Here is a 26,973-nt window from a genome sequence, read left to right as displayed (position 1 = left end):
GAGACCTATCCCCAGCAGCAAATGTATGAACCCTGTTACCCTCCTCCACCCAACTCAAACCAGTTTCTTTCTTTATTCCCTGATCCCTCAGCATTTTTCTCGCTCTCGCCACCTCCTCCCATCTCCCAACAGCAGCATAAGCATTAGAAAGCAAGACATTAATCCCAGAACTTACAACACCCATCTCAAAAATCCTATCAGTCACAAATGAAGCCCATTCAATGTTCCTTTTTTAAATTATTGTCCAGATGAATCATTTTCATTATTTTAGAGATATTTTTAGCTTGATAAGAATTTTTGGAGTCTGAATTTTTTGGCACTTGCTTTGACCTTAGCATTTGGGGTCTTGGTCCAAACTCTTTTTAGATGACGTCGATACTAAATATGGTATATTTTTTTAGAAATGAGGCCTCATTTTCTCTTTGAATTCCTCTGTTCCTGGCTAGATTCGGAAAAAGAAAAAGCCATTCATTCGTTTCAAATTACTTTGATCAACACCTTTCATTGACTCAACAACCGCCAACCCTTCTACTAAAAAATCACAACTTTCAACAAAGTATAAATTTGGCCAGAAAAATTGCAGAAGCGGTTATAAGTGATGGAGCATAACAAAGCATATTGTACTCCAAGAGAGACAATTCCACAATATAGTTTGTCAAGCACTCAAGTTGTAGCGAAGAGAGATAATTTTTGGGCCAGTGGGCGTCTCAGCGGCAATGTCTCTACTGCAACGAAGGTTTTCGTCCTCCAACGTATCATGGTGCGAGACTCTTAGTTTCGATTGGGGATTTTTGGGATTTTTCATCTGAGCTTCTCTGCAGGTTAGTGATCTGATATTGGGTGGTCCGCGGCGGTGGTTGAAGAGGATCTAGTCGTGATAGTGAAAATGGTGACTGCGGCGGTGGCGGTGATGATGGGCCACTAAAACCCTTTGTCATGTCACATTGTCTTAAATTAAATAAAAATTCCACATAATCATACACTTTGACATTAGCGTGCAACACGTCAGTCGCTATTAATGCCGTTAGTGAAGATTTAACTGACACGACTTAATTGGCTCAATTTTTCAAATATTTGGACCCAATTGGCTCAATTTTACAAATAGTATGACCCAATTGAGATTGTTTAAAATATGAGGACCCACTTAAGATTCTCCAACAAACTTGAGGACCAACCGATGGTTTAAACCTATATTTAAATGCCATAAAAAGAAGAAAAAAAAGATAAAAGAATTGCAATATATATCAAAAGTTTAAATACCGAAAATACAAATCACCTTGCTTAAAACAACATACCCTACTCTTAACTTCAGATTCATTTAATAATTTCTTTGGAGAATGAAATAACATTTGTCTTAACTATGTATCGTTTTAGGTTTTGTGAAAACCTCTCGTTGAAAACATTATCTTTTGCAACGATTATCCAAAAAAGAGTAGTAAATAGTTGGTCCTTAATGCGACACTAGAAAAATAAAGAAAATAGTTAGTCATATATATTTTTCAATAAAATGTAATATAATTAAAATTTAAAGCATTTACATTATTAACGTTGTCCAATCACTAAGAACAAGGTTCTTCTATTTGTAGTTGGAGTCTTGTCTTGTGACCTGGTCTTGGTCTTGGTCTTTTGTTGCTCTTTAGTGCTTTCCGTATTACGCGAAAGTTAAGACATTAATCAAATTGATAATAATTATAATTTGACAGAAAAAAAGAGAGTAAGTTATTGATATTATCATTTGAATGCAACAACGGGTGTTTTTTAATCCAATACATCATATTAAAAAAAATTAAATATGATTTTTATATCTGAATTATAAGGTTAAATCTTTAACACTGTGCTGTTTGGTCACGGATGAAATATTTAAAAAAAAATTGGTAAAAATAAAAATATATATACATAAACATTACTTTTCAACATGTACGATTTTACCTGATCTATGACCTACTAACACTTCATGTAATATTTATCTTTTCTTATTAAATTGAATTAATATAATTTAGTTAATATCATATTTATTTTATTTTTGATTAAACTAATAGAAATAGAATTTACTACTATAATTAATTCTACACTCCATTATCAGAACAGGGACCCCCAAAATACGAAGGAATCCTTGGGAGAAGAAGAAATGGACAGCGCCGGCGAAGTGTCAACATTGGTGGTTTTACGATGAGAGAGAAAGTGGAGCCCTAGCTAGGTGGTTCGAGAGTAACGTGGAGAAAAGATGGATGAAGAAAATTAATACAGAAAATTATTTCACTTATAATAACTATATAATTATTATAAGTTGATTTGGTTGGTAGGAAAAAATAAGAGAGTAAGGAAAATTATTTGAATTATAATTATATGTTTTATTTTTCTATATATAAATTATCTATTATTAACTATTTGGGTTTAGTGAGTTAATAGTAGAATAAGAGAAATTAACTTGTCTAATTTAACTAATATTTACACTAAATAATTTCATGTAACAGAAACCATGACAGTAAAAAAAAGGAAGAAAGGTAATCTGCATAAAACTCTGTGCACCATTTTCATGGCATGAGGCACTAAACCAGTAGTTTGCTATTGACAGCTCATTGTTGTTCTAGAATGTCCACTAATAACAGAAAAGATTCCTCTGCTATGCTACCATTCTGTTATTGATTACGTGGTATTTAAACCAGAATGATATGGTTTTTCTATTAGCCCCCCACAAGCTGGAGGTGCAAAAATGTTGTGCAACTGCAGCTTGGATAAGTTTAGCTTGAAGGAATGTGGAGGTAAGGCTTTTGTGAAAATATCCGCGAGCTGGTTGGCAGAAGGAACAGGGAGTAGTTTCATCAAGCCTTCTTGGGATTTTTCACGCACAATGTGACAGTCTATATCCAGATGTTTCGTTCTTTCATGGAATACGGGATTGGTTTCCATGGGAGAAGACGGGTGATGCTGTTGGCGCTCATGTTGGATGATCATGGAGAAAACACGATTAGCAGAGGGAAGAGGGTCAAGTAATAAGATTTGTGAGCGAACCATGGCAAATCGATCGTCGAGCCCTTTCAGAAAGCGGATAATGAAGTCCTATGAATGGTAGGTGCGAGCAGAGCAAGAACAAGGGGTCAGAGTTCGGTAGTTGTCCAACTCTTCCCAGAGTGATTTTAGATGGGTGTAGAAGTCAGTGACGGAAAGCGCACCTTGTTTGAGAAAATAAATTTCTTCCTGTAACTCAGCGACTCGAAGCAAATCTCCTTGAGAAAAATGCTCGCGAAGATCAGTCCAGACATCAATAGCTCGTTCAAAAAAACACAACACTTTGAGCTATTGAAGGAGAAAGGGAATTGAGGATCCATGACATTAACAGAGTGTTACATCTTTCCCAAGAGGGGTGTAAGGGATCAGTGGGTGCTGGGATGAGGATGTTGCCATTGAGGAAACCCATCTTGTTTTTAGAGATGAGGGCCATTCGGAAGGAACGAGACCATGACTGGAAGTTGTTGGCCGAAAGAGGTGGGGAGACCACAACAGATGAAGGGCTCTCACTTGGGTGTATGTAGAAGGGGATGGAAGGATTTTGGTTGGGATCAACAAAGAGAGGAGGAGGTAGAATATTTTCGTCCTCATTTCCAGAAGAGCCTGAATCGGCCATGAAAGAGGTAAGCTAGAAAAAGCTTGAACCTTTAGATGGCTCTGATACCATAACAGAAACCATGACAGTAAAAAAAAGGAAGAAAGGTAATCTGCATAAAACTCTGTATGCACCATTTTCATGGCATGAGGCACTAAACCAGTAGTTTGCTATTGACAACTCATTGTTGTTCTAGAATGTCCACTAATAACAGAAAAGATTCCTCTGCTATGCTACCATTCTGTTATTGATTACGTGGTATTTAAACCAGAATGATATGGTTTTTCTATTAGCCCCCCACAAGCTGGAGGTGCAAAAATGTTGTGCAACTGCAGCTTGGATAAGTTTAGCTTGAAGGAATGTGGAGGTAAGGCTTTTGTGAAAATATCCGCGAGCTGGTTGGCAGAAGGAACAGGGAGTAGTTTCATCAAGCCTTCTTGGGATTTTTCACGCACAATGTGACAGTCTATATCCAGATGTTTCGTTCTTTCATGGAATACGGGATTGGTTTCCATGGGAGAAGACGGGTGATGCTGTTGGCGCTCATGTTGGATGATCATGGAGAAAACACGATTAGCAGAGGGAAGATGGTCAAGTAATAAGATTTGTGAGCGAACCATGGCAAATCGATCGTCGAGCCCTTTCAGAAAGCGGATAATGAAGTCCTATGAATGGTAGGTGCGAGCAGAGCAAGAACAAGGGGTCAGAGTTCGGTAGTTGTCCAACTCTTCCCAGAGTGATTTTAGATGGGTGTAGAAGTCGGTGACGGAAAGCGCACCTTGTTTGAGAAAATAAATTTCTTCCTGTAACTCAGCGACTCGAAGCAAATCTCCTTGAGAAAAACGCTCGCGAAGATCAGTCCAGACATCAATAGCTCGTTCAAAAAAACACAACACTTTGAGCTATTGAAGGAGAAAGGGAATTGAGGATCCATGACATTAACAGAGTGTTACATCTTTCCCAAGAGGGGTGTAAGGGATCAGTGGGTGCTGGGATGGGGATGTTGCCATTGAGGAAACCCATCTTGTTTTTAGAGATGAGGGCCATTCGGAAGGAACGAGACCATGACTGGAAGTTGTTGGCCGAAAGAGGTGGGGAGACCACAACAGATGAAGGGCTCTCACTTGGGTGTATGTAGAAGGGGCTGGAAGGATTTTGGTTGGGATCAACAAAGAGAGGAGGAGGTAGAATATTTTCGTCCTCATTTCCAGAAGAGCCTGAATCGGCCATGAAAGAGGTAAGCTAGAAAAAGCTTGAACCTTTAGATGGCTCTGATACCATAACAGAAACCATGACAGTAAAAAAAAGGAAGAAAGGTAATCTGCATAAAACTCTGTATGCACCATTTTCATGGCATGAGACACTAAACCAGTAGTTTGCTATTGACAGCTCATTGTTGTTCTAGAATGTCCACTAATAACAGAAAAGATTCCTCTGCTATGCTACCATTATGTTATTGATTACGTGGTATTTAAACCAGAATGATATGGTTTTTCTATTATCATGAAGACTATATAGATATTGGATGAAGATTTAATGATGGGGAATTGTAAGAGGTGTCGGTGCAATAAATGATTTCATACCTTTTTAATTTTGACTATAAGGTCGTTTCTTTTAGACTATTCAAATGAAAACAGATAATCTCAAAATTGGGTACTTTTAATCTTAGTGTGTGTATAAGAATATGTTTCTATAGTACTTTTCATCTAAATATTGTTTCATACGATTTATTGGTGCTTGTTTTTCTTAACCTTGAAAAATAAAACCCAGTTTGACTTCTGAAAGAAACGTTAGAAGTCAATGAGAGGCATCTTTATAAGAAAAAAATGGAATGTAATATTTAATACCATAACCTAAATCACCAATAGTATTCAAGAAAATGGTGTTTGTTTCATGGAAAAATAAAGAGATAAACAAAGGAGAGAATGGGCACAACAAAACTATAATCATGATATTGGTATAATTATAGAATTTCTTTTCACTTTTACTACTTTAGTGTATAGATTATCACTTTCTACTCATTAACCTCAACATCAATAGTAGGTTAGTAAAACTGAAAATCAAGTTAAAATCATATGAATTTCCAACTTCTTTTAGAATGAGAAGAAAAATCAAACAACATTACAGTACAATTGAACTTGCATGAGTTAGTCCAATCATTTCATAACTCAGTTTTGTCTTACCTCACTTGACCTACCATTTCATGACTTGAACTAACTCATATTCAACTTGATTTAGAATTTTTAAAAATCTAAAAAATTCACCCGTTTATACCCAATTCAAATTCAATTAAAAAAATTAAACTTAAAATTTGAAAATATATTGAATTTGATACAAATCCATTAAAGGAAACTTAAAGTAATTATATCATTATGAATTAAATTTTTTCCCATCCTTAAATAAAACTTTATAACTAATATTGCAAAATAAACAAATACAAAAGAGTAATGAAGAATTTCTGAAGATAGAAAAAAACAGAATTAATTATATTTAGAAGAAAAAACCAAAATCCGTGAACGGCAGGATTCGAACCTGCGCGGGCAGAGCCCACATGATTTCTAGTCATACCCGATAACCACTCCGGCACGTCCACTTGATGACGTTAAAACAGTAAGAAAAGAAATAGATTAAAAACAAACATAGTACAAAAAGATAAGATAATAACATATAATATAATAAAAGTAATATAAATTATAATTATATTCCCTATTTAGTATGACAAATTAAAGAACTATAGGATATAAATTATCCAGTGTTTTAAAGAATTTTCAATAAAATCAGATATGTGTAATAATGAAAAATGTAGGGAATAATTTTTTTTATCGAGATATGTTAGTAGTGAGTATTATATTAGTTGCGCTCGTGATAGGATCCACTACAGATTTTACATCCGTTTTGGTGGGTGTTGATGACCCTTCAACACTGTGAGACATTATGGATATGGAGATAACATATTAATTCAACAATTTATTTTATTTTTATTATATATCATAAGTTTGCATATGATATTAGAAATCTTTTTAATAGAAAAACAATCTATCTAACAGGTCATATTAATTTTGCATTTATTAACAGTTAAAAACTTATATTTTTTTAAATAAATAATCATTTATAATAATAGATAGAATGTAGGAACCTGAAAAATAGAATAATAAAGTAGATAAGTGGATTAAAATAATGAGACGAGCTTTTTAGTTTTAAGAAAAATAATCGTATAATATAGATATAACTTACTAAAGCTCAGTTCATTATCTAAATCACTTCATCTCTCTAAAAACTCCGTTCTCTACTCGTTTTCTGCCTTCTCTCTAGAATTCCTTCACACTGAGCTGTCAGATTGACGATCAGGAGGTGCCCAGACGTCCACGGCGTTGAAGGCTTCGTAACTGACCGATCAATTTCTCGATTCCAGCGGGTAAGTTGTTCTTCTATTTCTCTCTGCTGTTTTCAAACCTAGACCAGACAATCTCTACTGATTGCATGTGTTTTGGGTGTTCTCCTGTCCATTCTCTGTCAAATTTTAGCTCTAAGAGTTATTCTTGGTCACCAATTGGTGATTTGTAGAGTCCTGTTGAGTTTCCTTGCGGTACAAGGTACTATAGAGGTAATCCGATGAGCTGGGCTGTGAATCTTTGAGGTAAGGGGGGTTAGATTTACAATTGAATTGATGGTTTGATAGGTGTGTGTATTTGATCTCTGCATATACTTGCTGTTTGAGCTTAAGTGTAGTTTTTGTGTAAGTAAATTATGTATGATTTGATTGTCAAATGATGAAACTGTGAAATGTGGTTTGTGGGTTGATTTAGATGTGATGTAACTCTGTAATTGAGTAAGTTAGAAGCTTTTATTCTATTGTAGTAGCTATTAGAGATAAATTTCAGTGTATTGGTGGTGGTTTTAGGTCATTTTAGAGGAAGTGAGATGGTGAAATTGGGAATTAGAGGTCAGTGGATCTTTTGATATATTTAGGCATTATAGGTAAGTCATTTGTGACTTGTATGAGTCTTCTAAATGGTCAGAAACATGTGCAAAGTGATATATTTTGATTTGGGTCCTTAAGTGGTGAAATTGAGTGTTTTAGAGTAGAAAGTGATTCATAATCTTTTTAGATTGGTGGTAGGAATGTTAGAATCACTTAGAAGAGTCTAATTAGGTGTATAATACAATATAGGAGTGTTAGAAGTTGAGGAAAATAGTTAGAATAGGTATTTGGTGCTTGAGTTGCATAAATCTGCAGAATTTCGTTATGCAGATTATGCAGACTCGCTGTGCGAGTAGTTTCGCATAGCGAGTCTGTATGATAGGGTGCTCTCTGCCAAGGGTATTCGCACAGCGAGTTGGTGCGTTGTGCGGATGAAGTGAGATGTTGCTCTCTGTTTGTTTATTCGAATAACGAACTTGGGCGTTGTGCGAATGGTTCGAGTGGGTTGCTCTCTGTCGAGTGATTCACATGGCGAATCAAGACGCTATGCGCCTGCTAGTGGTTTGGGGTTAATTCCAATTTTATTCGAATAGCGAAGAAGACAACATAACGAGTGGTTTGGGAGGGTTGGTCTCTGTTTGGGGTTCTCGCATAACAACCTGGGTTCGCTATGCGAGAGATTGAGGTTTGGTACCTCTGCGAGTTAATTCGCATAGCGAGACAAATCGCTATGCGAGTGACTCCCGGTCTTGCCTTGCGAATGGGGTACGCAGAGCGAATGATGGTAAGCAGATTTCTCTCTTTTGCTATTTTATGGGATGGAATTCTATTAAATGCTGATATATCTAGTAAAGTGTGTTTACGGTGTATAGCAATATATAAATATGTATGATTATGATTGAAATTACAAGTAAAAGTATGTGATTCAAGGGGATGATTGTAAGATCAGTATAGAATCTCTTGGTGAGATTCCAGGTTGTTTAGAGTAATTGCAGGGAGCTCAGTCTTGGGGGTTTTCCTGAAACTCCAATGGTCTTTCATTCTCAAGTAGAGAGGATTGAACCATGTGGTGAGGAGTAGCAGGAGGTCTTAGTCTTGAGGGCTTCCAGTATGCCTCAAGGCCCGGAACAAACTAACCTCGTGAGGGTGGCAGGGTGAAATCCTTTTGCAATGGCTTTGCAAAACAGTAGAGGCCACCATGAGTGCATAACCCGCCATAGCTCGACAATTATTCTAAGTCTGGACGAGTCAAGTTTAGAAGTTAGGATGTTAGGATGTTTGACCAGTATGATGTGCTTGATTGAACTCTACATGTCTTATGTTATTATAATTGTATGATCTTTGTTTACCTAGCTCACCCTTACTCTTGTATTTGTATGTGGTACATGTGATGTTTTCCTTTTGCAATGATCATCCATTTGGATGTGAGCAGAGGTGGATGAGGTTCCTCTGGAGCAGGCATTGGAGGGCGATGACGCTGTTGCCTAGTTTAGATTTGATCTTTTAGTTGCCTGTTATCTTTTTTTGGAATACTTATTGTAGATAAAGTTTTAAATTTTATAACCATTTTGAATGACTGTAAGATTAATTCCTTATCTGCAAGTCTTTAACTGTTCTATCATATTATGATATTGACTACTATTTATATAGTTTTTACTATATATTTTGGGTTGTTAACCAAATCATCTAACAATTTTGACAAACAAGGTATGACATAATTAGCAACTTAAATTATATTAATGTTTTACTATATAGCAACATAATATATCAGTCTATTAATCTATTGTATATCTTCGGTCTTGTGTTGCATGGCTGCAAGGATGGTATGAACAATATCATCGCTCTATTTCTATACGAAATTTTACAATGTTTCATGTAACGAGATTTGGAAAAAGTCATTACTCACTTTTTAATCACTCGTCTAGATTAATTAACACACAAAATCAATTTTCTGTTGCAAAAAATTCAATAATTGCATAAATTCTTCTAATATCCAGCTACCTAAAACAACCATATAGATCATTTTTAAAATATAAAAAAAATTACAAACTTTTCATTTTAGTCCAACAAATAAAATACCATTTTTTATTTTATTGTTTAGACATGTAGTTAGTGTTTGGATTGGTATGAGAATTTGAGAAGGAGAGAGTTGATGAATTTGAAAGAATAAGAGTGGATTGTGGAATTGTTTGGATTAAGAGATTTGAAGGAATGAATAAAAAGATTCGACATTTTTTTTATCAGTATATGTAGGTTGTAATATGTATGATAAATTAAAAAAATGGTTTAATAAAGGCTTAATACCTGTTTTTGTCCCTCTTTTTAAGGGAAATGTTCACTTTCGTCCTACCTTTTTCAAAAAGTTCAATGTGGTCCCACGTTGTGAAAAAAGTGTCCAAGTTAATCCTTTTTGGTCACGGCGTTAAATATTTAACGATCCTGCTGCCAGCTAGGACTGATGTGTGCAACGTGGCTTTTTACTTGCGTAACGTGGCAGTGACAGTTTTCCATTAACTGAGATCGTGGCAGTGGGCAGTGAGATTAAAATTCTGAGTGTTAGGGTTTGATTTGGATATTTCGAAATCGCGATTTGGGGATAAGCATTTTGGAGTGCCTGCAAATCAAATTTGGGTGAACCAGAACAGAGAGGATGAGGATCTCCTACAACGTCAAGCTCGAACAGAGGGAGAACAAAGAGAGCCCGAAAACATATATGGAGAAGAATAAAGTTGCTCCCCTAGCAATCCTTTTGTGCGAGCTCCAAGACTCCCAAGCCGCCTTAAGTTGGGGTTTCCGCGAAGAAGAGGAAGGCAAACAAAATTGGGGAAAAAATTCTTCAGATTAGGGTATTGAGATGAATCAGCATTTGGGGTTTAACTAGAGTAATTAGGATTCAATTGGTTTAATTAAATTTCTCACTTAGAATTAGAGAAATAATTAAAATTTATCACTTACAACAGAAATTAACAACCCCAAATTATTTTTAATTAACGTTAACAGGAAAATATAATGAAGGGTTGACAACCAGTGATGAAGATATTGTAGAATCAGATGTGGGAGTTGTTGCAACTGATGATGCTCGATGTTCTGCAATTGGTGTTTCATTGATTAAGCAGGGTGGACATGCTGTGGATGCTGCAGTTGCGGCTGCACTATGCATTGGTGTTGTTCTCTCAGCATCAAGTGGCATAGGGGGTGGCGGTTTCATGGTTGTTCGATCTTCTTCAACCTCCCAAACACAAGCTTTCGACATGAGAGAAACTGCTCCTGCATCTGCTTCACAGGTTTGAAGTTAACTCTTTCTGCTAAACCATTAAAGCTGTTGAACCTCATGCTTGACATATCAAAGGACAAAATTAATATTTTCCTTTTAGTATGTTCAACCTGTTTAGATAAACTTCTTCAAAATATTTTATAAAGAAAAAAATTCTATAAATTAGTTTGTAGAGAACTTTTGTTTATTTATAAAGATTGAAAATTGGCAGGCCTTCATGCAGCTTGGTTAAAGCATGGACGATTTCCATGGAAGACCTTATTCCAACCAGCTATAGAACTTGCTAAAAAGGGTTTTGAAGTGTCTCCTACTCTTGGAGATTTCATAGCTAAAGATGCCAAAAAGATATTGGATGATCCTGGGTTAAGAAAGCTATATGCACCCGAAGGAACTTTGCTGAAAGAAGGGGATGTGTGTAAAAATGAGGAACTCGGTCGCACCTTAGAGGTAGTGGCAGAGCAAGGGCCACAAGCTTTCTACAATGGTACCATTGCTGAAAAGTTAGTGAAGGATATCAAAGAGGCTGGTGGCATTTTAACAATGGAAGATCTACGTAATTACAAGGTGGAAATAGCAGATGCAATGACTCTGAATGTGATGGGATACACCATATATGGAATGCCACCTCCTTCGTCTGGAACACTTGCTCTTTCACTGGTTTGTACATTCCTCTCCCCTCTTTTCTGCCATGTTGCTCTGTAGATATTAAGACATCCTTTTTTTCATGATTCTATTACTGCATATACGGAAAAGACTTAACTGTTTTGGTTCAAAGATTGGAGCATGTCATTCTAAAAGGTTAAGCAGTTTCATTAGTCTATTGATAGATGAATTTTATATCTCCAATAAAGCAAAACCTGGGGAACAACATTTAATATCAATGGGAATTCTGCAACAATTGTTTCTCATGTCCTTTTGTTTTTTTTATTGTTTCTCAATACCCTAATCTGAAGAATTTTTTTCCCAATTTTGTTTGCCTTCCTCTTCTTCGCGGAAACCCTAACTTAAGACGGCTTGGGAGTCTTGGAGCTCGCACAAAAGGATTGCTAGGGGAGCAACTTTATTCTTCCCCATATATGTTTTCGGGTTCTCTTTGTTCTCCCTCTTTTCTCTGTTCAAGCTTGACGTTGCAGGAGATCCTCATCCTCTCTGTTCTGGTTCACCCAAATTTGATTTGCAGGCACTCCAAAATGCTTATCCCCAAATCGCGATTTCGAAATACCCAAATCAAACCCTAACACTCAGAATCTTAATCTCACTGCCCACTGCCACGTTCTCAGTTAATGGAAAACTGTCACTGCCACGTTACGCAAGTAAAAAATCACGTTGCACACATCAGTCCTAGTTGGCAACAGAATCGTTAAATATTTAACGCCGTGACAAAAAAGGATTAACTTGGACACTTTTTTCACAACGTGGGATCACATTGAACTTTTTGAAAAAGGTAGGACGAAAGTGAACATTTCCCTTAAAAAGAGGGACAAAAACAGGTATTAAGCCTTTAATAAATAAAATTAAATAATTACTATTTTACTTTTAAAAATAAATATGATATAAAATTAAATATAAATAAGAAAAATTATGTTAAAATAAAACTAAAATTTTCATTCAAAAATTATGTTTTTGTACATGATGACATCATTTATTCATGAATACTTTTAACAATATTTTTGACATGTGGTAATGTTATTATGACATTATTATTATTATTATTATTATTATTATTATTATTATTATTATTATTATTATTATTATTAAGTTTGATGAAGAAAATTAACTGGGAAGAGCAACAACAACAAAAATTTGAAAAGGACATAAATAAACAATAAAGTAAAATAGGAACTAAAATTAAAAGCATTTTTGTAAGGAAACTATAAATATAATCAAGTTTTCAAATGTTTAATTTCTGGTTTCAACTTTTCGTGCTTGTTCTTTCTTTACTTTCAATTCTAGAATTTGGTGTTACAATTTTCAAGGAATATAGTTTCCAAAATCATGAAAATTTTAACACTTTGAAGGTTAATCTCCAGAATGGATTAAATGCATCTCACACTCTAAATTCCAGAAAATCTATCAATTACAACAAATAATTAATGGTCTGGTGATGTTTGAGTGCACAGAAGTGCTATTCCCAGAACACGATTTACTTCTTTCTCATTGAATTCTGAAAGTCTAGGGTCCACCAGATCCATTAAGAGGTTGTTTTCTAAAATGATAAACATGTTTTTGAATGTTGAATGCACAAATTGTTGGTGTCAAAGAGGAGGGAATCCTAAATTCATTTTGCTAGCATTAACACGACTCAATTACTATCAGCATACATCTTCAGAAGAAAAGTACTTCATATTATGCTTGTCGGATATTTGTCTTGCTAATTCAAAATCAGAAGCAATCGTTAAATCTGTAGAATACAGGTACACTCTATCAAAATCAAAAATACAAATTTTGAATATTTTACTGACAAGAGATTAAACATTATTGTTAAAGGTTAGTAGTTAAACAACTGAATTGCCTACTTTTTTTTTTCTTCTGTAGTTTTACCTGGGATAGCATGGATGGCTTGAATCAAGGGCCCATAAGTACCTTGAGCTGGTATGCAACAAGTCCCCTTTCAGCCCAAAAGAGATGGATTTCAATATAGTTTTCTGTCACTTCAAACCTAAATTGCCTTTGGAAAGCTCTGCATGACATGCCCCCAGCTTCCTTTTTTATGTCAAAATCTTTCAAAACAAGATTCCCCTAGAATATTCAAATGGAAAAGCAAAATGAAAGTAGAATAAAAGGAAAGAAAAGAGAGACTCAAAGGATAAATTTTTTTTGTCCAAATAGTATGATTAAAATAGGTTGGAACCCGTGATCTAACCTAATCCATCACAAGTTTGAGTCGGATTGAGTTTAATTTTTTTTTAAATTTTAATATAGACTAATTTTGATCTTTATTCACTAAGAATCTGATTCATCTGGGTTGAACTGTGGTGAGCTGGGTTACCTCACCAATCCACCTAATTTTTCTAATAAATATTTTTTGTTAGATTAGTCATTTTACAAAATATTGGAATGGAAGGTCGAGTGAAATTATGTTTGTATGGAATAATTATACAACATGAAAAATCCACAAATCTATACTTAGTATCTCAATTTTTATACAAAATCAAATTTGAATAACTATGAAGTTATTAAATATTTTGTTGAAGAAATTTTGTGATATCTTTGTGTGAATAAAATCTTATGTTGGATTGATCATAAATCTAATTTAAGAATATTCCCCATTATTTATATTTGAATTAGAAATTTTTTTATTATTTTTTAATAAAAAAAGAAAAACTTGTAGTTAAATCACTACAAAAAAGAAGGGTATTACCGAAGGCCAGAAGCCCTCGGAAACAGCCCAAAACCGTCGGTAAAAGGTAATTACCGAAGGCTTATCGACGGCCAAAGAGCCCTCGGTAAATCCCTTGTCGCTAACATTTACCGAGGGCTTTAGCCCTTCGGTAATTACCGAGGGCCAAAAGCCTTCGGTAATTTCCGAAGGGCGATTTTTCTGCTGTCCAGTAACCAATTATGGTGCAGTTTATAACCAGAATTGACATATGCAATATAACCAGAATAGAGAATTGACAAAAAGAAAGCTAAACAGATTCAAAACAGTTTTAAAACAGTAATAGAAAGAAAACAGAACCTAATTATGAACAAAATCCTAATTGAAAACTTGAAACAAAGCATGAAACTAATCAAGAGCTTAAAACAGAACAAGTAACTATAAAGGAAGAGAAAATAATAGAAATAAGCAAAGAAAAGTGACCTAAAAGAAGTTCTAAAATAGATTCAAAAACAGCAAAAGAACCTAAGTTAAAACAACATAAACCAGAAAATGAATGAACTTTAAAAGAGCAAAGAAAAGTGACCTAAAAGAAGTTCTAAAATAGATTCAAAAACAGCAAAAGAATGTAAGCTAAAACAACATAAACCAGAAAATGAATGAACTTTAAAAGACCTAAAAACTATTATCAACAAAACTAACAACTAAACTAAAACATATCAGTAACAAGAGTAAGTATTTATAAACTAAAGCAAGAATAGTAAACTACTCTAGGGATTTATAAACCAAACCAAACCTAAACTAAGAGAAAAACAGTTCAGAAAAAAATACCCCTATTTTATTACTAAAACAGGTACTAAACACATCTATCAAAGTAAAAGCAAAAATTTTAACTACAACCCCTCACCCCCACACTTAAGAGGCACATTGCCCTCAATGTGTGAGTGAGTAAGGTTTTCTAATAAACAAAAACATACTCAGATCAAACAGCAACAAATATGTACAAGAATAGAAACTGAAAAACACAAAAAGAACAACAACTGAACAAGAATAGAAACAAGACTTAAAAGTAAAACTATAAAACTAAAGAGGAAAAGAACTTATTCAGATTGGCCACAAATCAAAGTTAATTCTTTTTATTTTTATGAAAAACAACATATTATTTATCCTACTATTTATTATGCTACTTAAAGCTATGTAAACTACTATAAAAGACCTATAACTACTATTTAAAAGAAGGGAAAAGAAAGAGCTTATTGGATTTTCTCCATTGTCAGCCAAGATGTTCCTTAGCTCCTTCCCAGCTCTCTGCTTTAGCATCATCAGTTCTCCATTCAATGCTTCCAGCTGCAGCAACCAGATCTCCTCATGCCTTTGCTGTTGATTCTGCAAATTCCAGGCTCTTTGAGCATCATGTATACCTTCTCTTGCATCCATCACCACTTCCTTTGTGTCTGCAGCTTCCTTTGGATGAGTGGCAATATTAGTCATGTCAGCTGCAACAGAAAAATCAAAGTCAATGTTCATCAATGAATCATCAAACATTTCAGCTTTGTTAAAAGTGAAATCAAGATCATTTTCATGAAGAACCAATGCATCAAAGGTGGGACAAATATTATCAGTGCAAACAGTAGGGTTATGGATACGTTCAATCTCAAATGGTGCTCTGAGAGTCTTAGAATCAATAACTACTGCAGTGTTAACAACAGGCTCTAAAGGATCTATGCATAGGCAATCAAATGAGCTAAACTGCAAAGGAAACTCAAATAAGACAACTAGAATTTCAAGGTTAAACAACACCTGTGTTGGCTCTTCCTTAGTAATAACAACAGAATTCATAGTTAACTCAACACAGTCCATAAAGCTATCCTCAAAATTGTTGTCCAGACCAATGCACACATTATAAAAATCATCAGAAATATCAATATGTTCTACAACACAAATTTCATCCAGCTTTTCAGTACAATCAAGTATAACAGCAAGAATATCTGGCAAGGGTTTCTCATGCATAAGATTATCAAAGCTAGTTTGTACCTCACCCAAACAGATATGAAGCTCAAATTTAAAATCAACATGTACCGGCTCCTCAAAAATAACCTCACTAGCATCTATCAAATCAGCAGCTAAATGAACACCTACTGTGAAGCTATCATCAACTGGAATGATGTCAAAATCAGCACATAACTCTAAAACAGCATAAGGTATGTCAATATGTTCAATGGAAAATGCTGAATCTAAAATGTGAGTGTGTGTAGACATCCAAACAACAATATCAAGGATACAAAATATACCTATTACTGTTATCATTTTAAAGATAATTTATGTAGTTGTTCAAGTTTCAAACTACAATACTTTGAATAAAATGTACCAAGTAATTAAAAGAACTTATCCATTGATCTAGAATAAACAAAAAACATTCTCTAATTTATTTAACAGTTCAATTTTCTTCCAACTAAAGATTGAATCTTACTCTAGAAAAGAAGGGAATTTACATCTATAAAGGCACGTTGGAAATAACAGTATTCCAAAGGGTGCCCACATTGCTAACTTACATAAGAAAATAGCTATTTAGGAAACTAAGGCTAATATGGGTGTTGTCATTCTACGCTAAGAGATAACCATTTTTTGTGCAATACTTTTACATTGATTGGAAGAAACTATTCAGAAACTTGATATGTGCAGATTCTCATTCAATTCTCCCAAGAAATTAAATTCTCAAATCTGAATCATGCTTCTTTTGGTCTTATAATTAGTTTTTCATTGTGCTAAATTTCTTTGTAAGTTCATTTATGCTCTCTTCATACTTGGTTGCACCTTTTTTAGCTTAGTTCAGTTAGTTCAAAGTTCTTTGAGTCTTTTGTATTGTTAACCAGTCATTTGAATTCCTAAAACTCAGAATTGGTGATGAGGTTCTGTTAATTTTCTGCATAATTGAATGTTGCAAAAGTGACATTTTGAATTAGTGTCCATTAGCACCTCAAACAAGTTTGTGTTGATATTTAAATCTTGTTGAAATGGTTAAGTTCAAAGTATAGCAACATTTGTAAAAGAATCAAAAGCTAGAGGTGCATAAGAGGAAATGATTTGGAAATTGAACTAGTTGTTCACTGAAACTGAAAATGCAAGGGAAGAAACACAAGACTAGAAGAATGAGGCTGCACAATTGAAGATGCAAGTTGCAGTCACTGAACTTGTTTTAGAAGATGCCCAAATAAAGCTCAAAGCAGCATTGAAAGAAGTAGAGGTAGCAAAAACAGTTGAGGCAAGTGTTGTTCAACATATCAGGGGAGGATTTTAAGTCCTTAGTTCATAAGGTTGAGGAGTCTGATAAATTAGCAGATATGAAATTGGATGCTGCCAAAGCAGAGGTGGAAGCTACAAAGGTGAGTGAAAATTAAGTTCTAAAAAGGTTAGAGGAAACCCAAGAGGATATGAAAAATGAAACACAAGAAGTCTTCAAAAGGGCTGAGATGGCTGAAGCAGCAAACAGAGCAGTGGAGAATGAGCTGACAAAGCAGCGTCAAAGAGGGCAAAAGAAATTAACAAAAAAAAGTAGCAGAAGTTGCTTCTAAATTATTGACTGAAACACATATGGCAGCAGAATTATCTCATCAGCATTATAGGATTCAAAACCAGAATTCACTACCAAAGGTGGAGATGAAAAAGTTAGAGAAAGGGAATGTTTCAAATGAAGAGAAACATTTTTAATGTTGAGTTGATAGTGCAGCCACTGGTTTATGACAACCAGTAAAGAAACAATTATAAGACTTCATTCAGTTTTATCGTACTTCCCAAAACAGCCCCATTTCATTTAATGAAACCCCTGTTAATCAGGATTTATCATGAACCCAACCCCTCCCTTACCTAATACACATGTTAATTAGTTAACACAGTGAAGGACATAGTCAGAATAATTTAGTAACTACGTTATCATGTTCATTTACAGCTTAACCAGATTCAATTTAACTTACTTCACTCCATAGAATCATTCTTATTTAACTCTAGACACATGCCCATTCATCAATAAATGAACATCAGACCTGCTTAACCACGCGAAACACAAACAATTTATAAAATATCCATAAACACAAAACACATTCCACACATATAGGCATGAACTGGGCAAACAATTTATTGAGGACGCGTTCTAAAACAAAGACCTTACCTCACACTCCAGAATGATCGAAGGAAGACTGCGAGCTCTCAACGCAACAACCAACCTTGGCTTCACCGCAATGACTTACACACGCCAACAACCACGAATCAGCACCCCTGCCGCCGCAACAGCCTGAAGCGCACACCACGAACCACCACCCCAACCACAACACCGACAACGTTTCGAAGAACCCTAACCAAACAAACAACCCCAACCACCCACCAAGGTTATGCTGTCAACGATATCGGCACACAACGCCAACGACCGCTAGTACGGATAAACGCCAAGGGAGAGGGAGATAAACGCGAAGGGAGAGGGCGAGAATGGAAGCAAAGGACGAAAGGGAAATTTCTAATTGGGGCACCAATAGGGATTCGAGTGTCACGAAATTGGAGACAAACTCCTCCAATACGCCCAAATGCTTAAGTCAAGCCACTTATCGACGGCTAAACACCCTCGCTAAATTAAATCAACACACACCTTCGGTAATGCTTTCCAAGGCCTTCGGTAATTCAGTTTTACCGACGGCCAAAAATCCTTCGATAATGTTCCGCCGGTAATAAGCGCGATTCTTGTAGTGAATGAGCTAGTCAACCAACCCGTTTAATTCACTAATCTATAGTGGGTTGAGTTGGGTTCAAATTTTTCAACTCACTAATAAGTAAATCAGATTGAGTTAACCCACTAAGTGACTAACCGATGGTGAGTCGAACCAGATTGGATTTGATAACCTGTTTTGAGAGTTTCCAACTACACAACATGGATTCAAAATATTTAACATAAAACATAACTGCGTTCTACAAATTTTATTTGTACAAAAGAGGAAATATGCTCAGTGAAGATGAAATTATATTTAATTAGATAATTAAAAAAATCAGCAGAAAAAACTTTCCTTTCCTACCATTTCTCATCCAGCCAATGTAACCTAAGAACAATGCACATGACCTTAAATCATTACAATAACGGCCAAATCCTAATATTCTTTAGTAGAAATTTCAAGGTGATCGATGGCATCTTAAATACTTAATGAAGACTTTTCTCTTCACCAAAACACAACATCGAAAAAAAATCTGTTACAGAGACGCGATACTTTATAAACACTTGGTCTTAAGTGAGAGTTGGATTGTAACTTGTTAGACAAAATTAGCTATTTGTCCATTAGGAAGTTTCTCCATACATACATGTGTACAAATACACTAATATTGTAAGAAAATGGTTAAATATTAGCTATTAGTACTTGCAAATAGAAAAAATATTTAGTTTTAGACTCTCAAATATAAATCATCTCCTTTTTGATACCTGGTTTATGGAATGTGTTATTATTGTACTAATTTCCATAAATGAGAGAACACAAGCAGATGGTATTAACACACTGGGTAGATGTACAAGCAGATGATACTCATTGTCATTATTGTTGCACTATCATCTATGATTTTCCAAGCATTTTATTAAGTACAAAACTACCTGAATGTATATATCAAAGACTCGTCTCCCAAGACTTTCCCATGTTGTAGCAGAATCCTGAATAGCTGTTTCTGCAAATTGAAGGGTGATGTTGTAAAATCCATTTTCCAGCCCCAAGCCATAATATCTTAATGATGAAGGAGAAATTCGTGCTGTTTGGAAGAGCTCGGAATTCATAGTGTTACTGAATTGATTAGACAGACATCTTGTGCGTATACTTACTACGATTGAGAATCCAAGTTCGAATTCAAGTCCCATATTAGATAAAAATGTGAAAATAGAACACTATACAAAGGTGAAAGACCCATTAACTTATTATTTTAAAGTTTTGTAAAATATAGTAGTATTAATCTTTTATGTAGTTGGACTCAGATTTTATTGGTGTTTTTATCTTTAGAGTAAACCTTTTTCTCGATAGACCAATAATTACTACCCATAAATAATCCAACGGTACTAACAGCCCATCTACTCGTATCAATAACAAAGTGTGTAGTAGGACCAAGTGTCTCATTCTCCCTTTCATATGTGATTGCAAAGTCAGAATATGCATAAAATCATAGATAAGAAACTGATCAATGGGTGAAAAGAAGCATTAAATAACAACATTGACTTCAGATAGAGCCTCCTTTCTTTGAGTTAAGTGTAATTTAGGTTGGTTTAGATATGGTGTCAGACTATACATTTTAAAGTTTTGGATCCTGTATTTATGGAAATATGATGAATTTCGTCTTTGATCCCGTAATGCATTCTAATTTGAGCAAGGACAGATTCACCATATGTTAGAAGATGAAAGGATCAAAGCACCTTTTTTAAATGGTAAGGACTAAAACCAATCTTAACCAAATATTGAGTGACCTAAAACACATTTTATCCTATTTCTTTTCTAAGTAATGAAAAAGGAAGGCATAGAAATCCTTCAGTCACAGTAAAATTAGGTTAAAGTCAAACTTATTGCAAGGAAAATTTTTCTGGAGACAGTTGAATTTTCCACTGCAAAGGAAAAGTTACCAAATAAAAGATTGGTCCACAACTGAATTTTCCAAGTCATATATAAATAGAAATCAGAGACTTTTAATCTCTTAAGGTTTGAAATACAAATGAAACTACAACTTCAGGATTCTTGTGAAAATATCTTTTAAGTTTAGGCATGTGTTAACAACATTTGAAGAGTGGTCACAATTTTATAGTTACTCAACAGTTGTTTGGGCGAAGTGTTACCAAATGAGAATTAGTTTTCGCAGAAATCCCTAAGTTGGTAGATCCACGAAACAAAAAGAATTACAGCCATAAAGATTATTCTGTACCAAAAAATAAAATCATAAAGATTGAATCCTTGCTTTGACTATCCAAATAATAAAAGAATTTTGAAATAGAAAACTCTTGCAACAATAGTTCTTCACTTTTATCATCTAGCAATGACAATCTACTTTGGAAATAAAACATACATAATTTAAATAATGAATACGATATCAAATAAATGATTTAATCATTGTATCAAATATACACTACACAAGTTAACTTGTACCTAATAAAGAATTAATAAAAGAATATTAAATAAGTGTGGCAAAAGATATCAGTGAAGAATAGATGTAACGGGTTAGAAAATTACAGATAAATGGGACACTGACAAAATATGTAACTTTTGCTCTAGTTAGTCGATTCAATAGTATTATATAAGGATTTAAGATTGAAAAAATTTTCAAATCACGTGTCAGTACCATATAAGGATTTAGGGTAGCAAAAATTATTTAAAACGTTGAGGTTTGTCCGAAGTTTAAAAATTATTTCAATAACAATCATAATTTTTGCTCAGGTTAGCTGATTCGGCAGCACCATATAAGGATTTAGGGTAGCAAAAATTTCTAATCATGTGGTAGAAAAACCCTGGTGTTAGAAATATAGCCCTTAGTACAAGTTTATACACTAGTACAAAAATTGCGTACAACATTGAATATTTTTGGGTTTTTAACGACGAATTCGCGAACGATGTCATATATGGAGTCCTTAAATTGACGTCGAATTTAAAAAACTCGACGTTAAATTAACGACGAATTTTGTCAATATACGACGTTAACTTAACGTCGAATTTTGTCAATATAAGACGTTAATAAATTTTTTTTGTTTTTTTTAATTAATTGTGATCCTTTTTTACAACTCTACAAGACTTGAAAAGTAGAAAAACAACAAATTTTAGTTTTTGATATTTTATAAAGCAAGAACTATGAATGTATAGTGTAGCAACAAACAACAATAACCAACAACAAACAAGTTCAATCAAACAATAACAACAAACAAGTTCAATCAAACAACAACAAACAAGTTCAACAAATAAGTTCTTCAAAACGAAAAGTAACCTTCAAAAGGTGGGTTCATCGGAATAAAGTGTCGTCACCAGTGACAGAGAAAGCAGAATGCGCTTATGAAGGACAAGAGCACGAAAATAATCGGTCAAAACAAGCGAAAATCATACATAAATTAATTAATTAACATGCATTTGTATCAAATGAAAGAAAGATTACATGTGATGGTCGTAAAACTTCGTTCGCTAATATAAAGTGAATGAATTTTCAATCTCCCGCTCAAATTTTTATTGAATTCACTAACCTTTTAATGTCTAACGTTGGGGCATTCGACGTTTTATATCCTTTTACGTCGAATTACAATTCTAAACGAAGTTTAATAATTGCATTTATTTACAAAAATGCCATCGGTCATTTTTAACGTTTGCTATTCAATGGTTAGACCTTGAACGCGTGACGTTATACATTGTTTTTGTACTAGTGATAGTAATTTCCTCCTAGAATTTTTATTCTAGATGGACCAAATAAATCCATGTGTATCATCTCTAGTGGTCTAGCGGTGGATATGACTTGTTTGGACTTAAAAGAGGTTTTCACTTGTTTTCCCTTTTGGCAAGCACACTAGTGCAGAAAAGGCCTTTAACGTCACCCTTTAGACGTCTGACCACCGAATATCCAACATAAAAAATGACCGGTAGCATTGTTGTAATTAAAATCACTATTTAGACGTCGATTGGGGGTCCCCGACGTCTAAAGACCTATTTAAACATCGGCCCCTGCAATTGGACGCCAAAAATATACGAATGAATAAAAATATTAATATTTTAATTGGCTTTACACGTCCAGGTTCAGGATACCTATTAAGACCTCGGCAAGTGTACCGAATCGTATCAAGTAATAATAAATGGTAAGACCAAGTATTGTTTCCCAAGAGACTCACGACACTAAACAGTCATGTAATTACTCAACTAATTAAGACTTTGAAGAACAATTTAGGGTTTTTAAATGCAGAAACAAGAAAGTAAATATGAATGCAATTTTGATCAATTGAAGAGAAATGCAAAAAGTGAATGATGATGTTGGTATTATGAGATGAAGATGTTGTTGGGGTTTAGATTTCACCTAATCACTCTCATGCATATATGAATTCTTCTTCTTTATTAATTATTAATGTCACTTTCTAAAGTACTTAGAACCCGATGTCAACTTTTTCGTTTCTCTCAATTTTTTTTTCATCTACCCTCTCACCACTTATGGTCATGATAACATTACACTCTTCTTTAGGGTTAACTTCAGTATTAGCCCCAAACTACTTTTCAGATTTCTCCTCCAACCTTTTAGCCAGTTGGCCAACCTGTATCTCCAAATTCCTTATGGCAGCTTTAGTGCTTTTATGATTGGAGATAGACACTTGCATGAACTGTTGGAGTGTTTCTTCTAACTTTGTAGTTCTTTCAGATAAGGAGGGTTGTTGTTGCCATTGTTGCTGTTGTGGTCTATTGAATTTCCCAGCTTGCCCTTGACCCATACTTGGGTGAGGCTTCCATCCTTGGTTGTAATTACCTAGACGAAACTGATTACCTTGACCCATAAAATTGACTTCCTCTTGGGTAACTTATGGAATAACACATTGACCATTAATATGGTGTCCACCACACAACTTGCAAAGTTCCTATTGAACTTGTGAAATATTCTGCAACTCCTTTGGCAATTGAGAGATTTTCTTCATCAAAGTTTCCAGTTGTTGAGTCATAATCTTGTTTTGTGCTAATAGAGCATCTTGAGATTGTAATTGTAGAACTCCTTTCTGTTGAAGTTGAGTTCTTTCACTGTGCATCTCATTATCATTTGTAGCCATATTTTCAATCAACTCATAGGCTTCCTCTAGAGTCTTGCACTTGATATTACCTCCAACTGAGGCATCCAACATCAATTTAGTTTGTGAGCTTAGACCTCCATGGAATAGAATGGCTACTGTAGGATCATCAAAGCCATGTGTGAGTGTCTTTCTCAATAAGCTTTTAAATTTGTCCCACGCTTGACCTAATTTTTCATCCATGCCTTGCCTGAAAGAAGAAATTTCTTGTTTACCTTTGTTTACTTTTGATTGTGGGAAGTATTTGTTCAGAAACTTTGTAACCACGGCTTCCCACTCAGTAAAGTTGTTCTCTAGAAAAGAGTTCAACCACATCTTAGCATTGCCTCTCAAAGAGAAAGGGAACAAGCTAAGTCTAATAGCTTTATCTGGCACGCCATTGATCTTCACAGTATTGCATATCTCATTGAATATGGTCAGATGCTCATACGGATTTTCATGTGATAATCCACTGAATTGGTTGCTCTTCACCAATTGAATCAAAACAGACTTCATCTCCATATTTGCAGCATTAACCCTCAGCCTTGCAATGTTATTAAAATGATGAGGGCCAATAACTATTGCATAATTTGCCAGGGTACGACTACCATTATGCTCTTCAGCCATATTTTCTGATTCCTGGTCAGATCTTTGAGGTGAAGGCTGTAAAAGAGTCTCACAAGATGGGAAAAGTTCTTCGGACGTCATGTTCCTCCTTTTTCTTCTACTATTATCCAGACCTGCAAGAAGAGGTTCAGTAACTTTCGTGCTTCTAGTTCGAATTGTACCCTGCATACACTAGAGAACAAAACACTAGAGCATCCAATTAGTACCAACAGATAAAAACAAAAATTAAAAACAAAAAAATAAAATTAAAGATAAAGTCTAATCGGTTAAGAATCACACAAAGTATAGCTTAAACCACGAGTCCCCAGCAACGACGCCAAAAACTTATTAAGACCACGGCAAGTGTACCGAATCGTATCAAGTAATAATAAATGGTAAGACCAAGTATCGTTTCCCAAGAGACTCACGACACTAAACAGTCATGTAATTACTCAACTAATTAAGACTTTGAAGAACAATTTAGGGTTTTTTAATGCAAAAACAAGAAAGTAAATATGAATGCAATTTTGATCAATTGAAGAGAAATGCAAAAAGTGAATGATGATGTTGGTATTATGAGATGAAGATGTTGTTGGGTTTAGATTTCACCTAATCACTCTCATGCATATATGAATTTTTCTTCTTTATTAATTGTTAATGTCACTTTCTAAAGTACTTAGAACCCGATGTCTCGGCGTAAAAAGCCTATCATTAATTACTAGTTTATAATGTCTTGTCTCCCTAATAATTAATTTTGCATTACGAACGAAAGCTTAAGACAACCAAGCGTTCTATCCCTATGTCTAGGCAATAGTTCCCATGGGAGAAATTCCCCAGTTCTAGGTTTCTCCGTATGTGTCCATATCAAAGAAAACCAATAATCATGCCATGAATGAGTTAAACATAACAAGTATAGAGCAAAGGAGAATAAACTTAACAATTAATGAAAAAAGCATAAATAAATTGGAATCAATTCAAATACATGAGAGTTTAGAGGTTACATCTTCCCCAACAGCAAATTGAATTTAGTTCCCCCTTGTCATGGAGAAACTAGATGAACAATGGAACGAAAGAAATATAAACCCTAAAAACTGAAAAGGAGAGCTTCCGCATCCAATTCTGCCTCCAGAGAGCTGAAAATATTTGAATTTGCGCCCCTTCTGTCAAAAGATACCCTCTCTAGAACGTGCAAGTCCTTAAATAGGGCTGAATTGGATCATGGGCCAACATTGTCATCGCTCATCCCAATTTCCTACAAAATCAAAGGAGTTTAGTGATAAAATCCTCAAGTATAACCTCAACTCTCTTATTCATCAAAATAAGCTAAAAGTAAGAGAACTAGCAAGTTTCTAAGTCAAAAAGGGTTTATTTAGTATTAAAATTGCATCTCAGATAACAATATTTTCAATCATTATCAATACCCGACATCTAAGACCTATTTAAACGTCGACTCCTACAATTGGACGCCAAAAATAGATGAATGAATAAAAATAGGTTTAGTAGTCAATTTTGTCCCGAGTTTCATTGACAAATCTCAATTTAGTCCCTCATTTTAAAAGTGTTTGAAATGAATCCTTACTTTTAAAATTTTGAGTCAAATTAGTTCCTTCCGTTAAATATAAACAAACGACGTTAAGGATTTGATGATTTGGTAGAAAACAATGCTAACATGTTATTTTATAAATATATTTGTGCTGACGTTTTAGTGAACTAGAAGTTGACTTTGAAGAGTAAAGATTATTGTGAAAAGTATTGTGCTTCCCAGGGGCTTTACATCCTACGGTTGAGAAACCATCCTTCTGGGCTTTAAAAAGTTGTGCTTCCCATGGTCGGTTGTAAGATTGGTAGCACATAGCTAATGCTTCTCGTTGTTTTCCTGATCTAGTTGAGTTGCTTGCTTTAAAAAGTTCAATTAGAGCAACATAGACTTTTGTTCCAATGTTAAGGATGCAACTTTTATCATTACTTCAGGGGATGTTCCACGGGTTGATGGACGATTGGCTGTGTCAAGGGCTTTTGGTGACAAAAGCCTGAAGAAATATTTGAGTTCAGAGCCATTTGTGACAGTGGAGAATATAAATGTTATCTATAAATCATTAAACAAGTAACAGAATAAGAAAGGAAAGAAAAAAATGTTATCTAACAGAGTTACCACTACTCTGTAGATTTGATTTCCAGAACCTCAAATATTCAATTGAAGAGGAAAATGTTCTTCTCTTAATTCTACACGGAAAGAAAATCCAGACCAATACATAATATAATAAATCTTGAAACAGCAAAAAAATTAAAATAAAAAAGAGATAGGATAGAGTAAAAATGTTGAGTTGAGTGGAAGAAGGAGAAGAGTGATGACGATGTTTCGAATCTCGATCAGAGTTACAGTGATTGCGAGGCAGCAACGAAGGCGATGCCACCAGTGATTCTGATCGGTATCGACAGTGATGCTATCGGAGGCTGAAGTGAAGTGGAGGAA

At 34.7% G+C, this 26,973-nt stretch overlaps 2 protein-coding genes, 1 non-coding gene and 1 pseudogene across 3 annotated transcripts; 2 read left to right on the top strand and 2 right to left on the bottom strand.

The window, feature by feature from the left end:
• Positions 1-2,646: 2,646 nt before the first annotated feature.
• On the bottom strand, positions 2,647-4,834 carry LOC108339152 (uncharacterized). The gene is made up of 3 exons (XM_017576294.2): positions 4,558-4,834; positions 3,349-3,612; positions 2,647-3,035 (listed from the first exon to the last, which is right to left on the bottom strand). The coding sequence occupies exons 1-3, from the start codon at positions 4,832-4,834 to the stop codon at positions 2,647-2,649; spliced, it is 930 nt and encodes a 309-aa protein (XP_017431783.1).
• A 1,281-nt stretch (positions 4,835-6,115) lies between these two features.
• Positions 6,116-6,197, bottom strand: TRNAS-AGA (transfer RNA serine (anticodon AGA)). Its single transcript has one exon. It is a non-coding gene; the product is annotated as a tRNA-Ser (tRNA).
• Positions 6,198-10,176: 3,979 nt separating this feature from the next.
• LOC108339151 (glutathione hydrolase 3) lies at positions 10,177-11,502 on the top strand. Its single transcript, XM_017576292.2, has 3 exons — positions 10,177-10,336; positions 10,527-10,810; positions 11,056-11,502. Exons 1-3 carry the CDS (start codon positions 10,177-10,179, stop codon positions 11,500-11,502), a joined length of 891 nt encoding a protein of 296 aa, XP_017431781.2.
• Positions 11,503-16,706: 5,204 nt separating this feature from the next.
• Positions 16,707-26,608, top strand: LOC128196601 (WEB family protein At5g55860-like; annotated as a pseudogene).
• Positions 26,609-26,973: the final 365 nt, after the last annotated feature.

This window comes from Vigna angularis, chromosome 5 (genome assembly GCF_016808095.1).
Source record: "Vigna angularis cultivar LongXiaoDou No.4 chromosome 5, ASM1680809v1, whole genome shotgun sequence".
Lineage (NCBI taxonomy): Eukaryota > Viridiplantae > Streptophyta > Magnoliopsida > Fabales > Fabaceae > Vigna > Vigna angularis.
The sequence above is the reverse complement of the archived record's forward strand: the minus strand, read 5'-3'. Positions and strand labels throughout refer to the sequence as shown.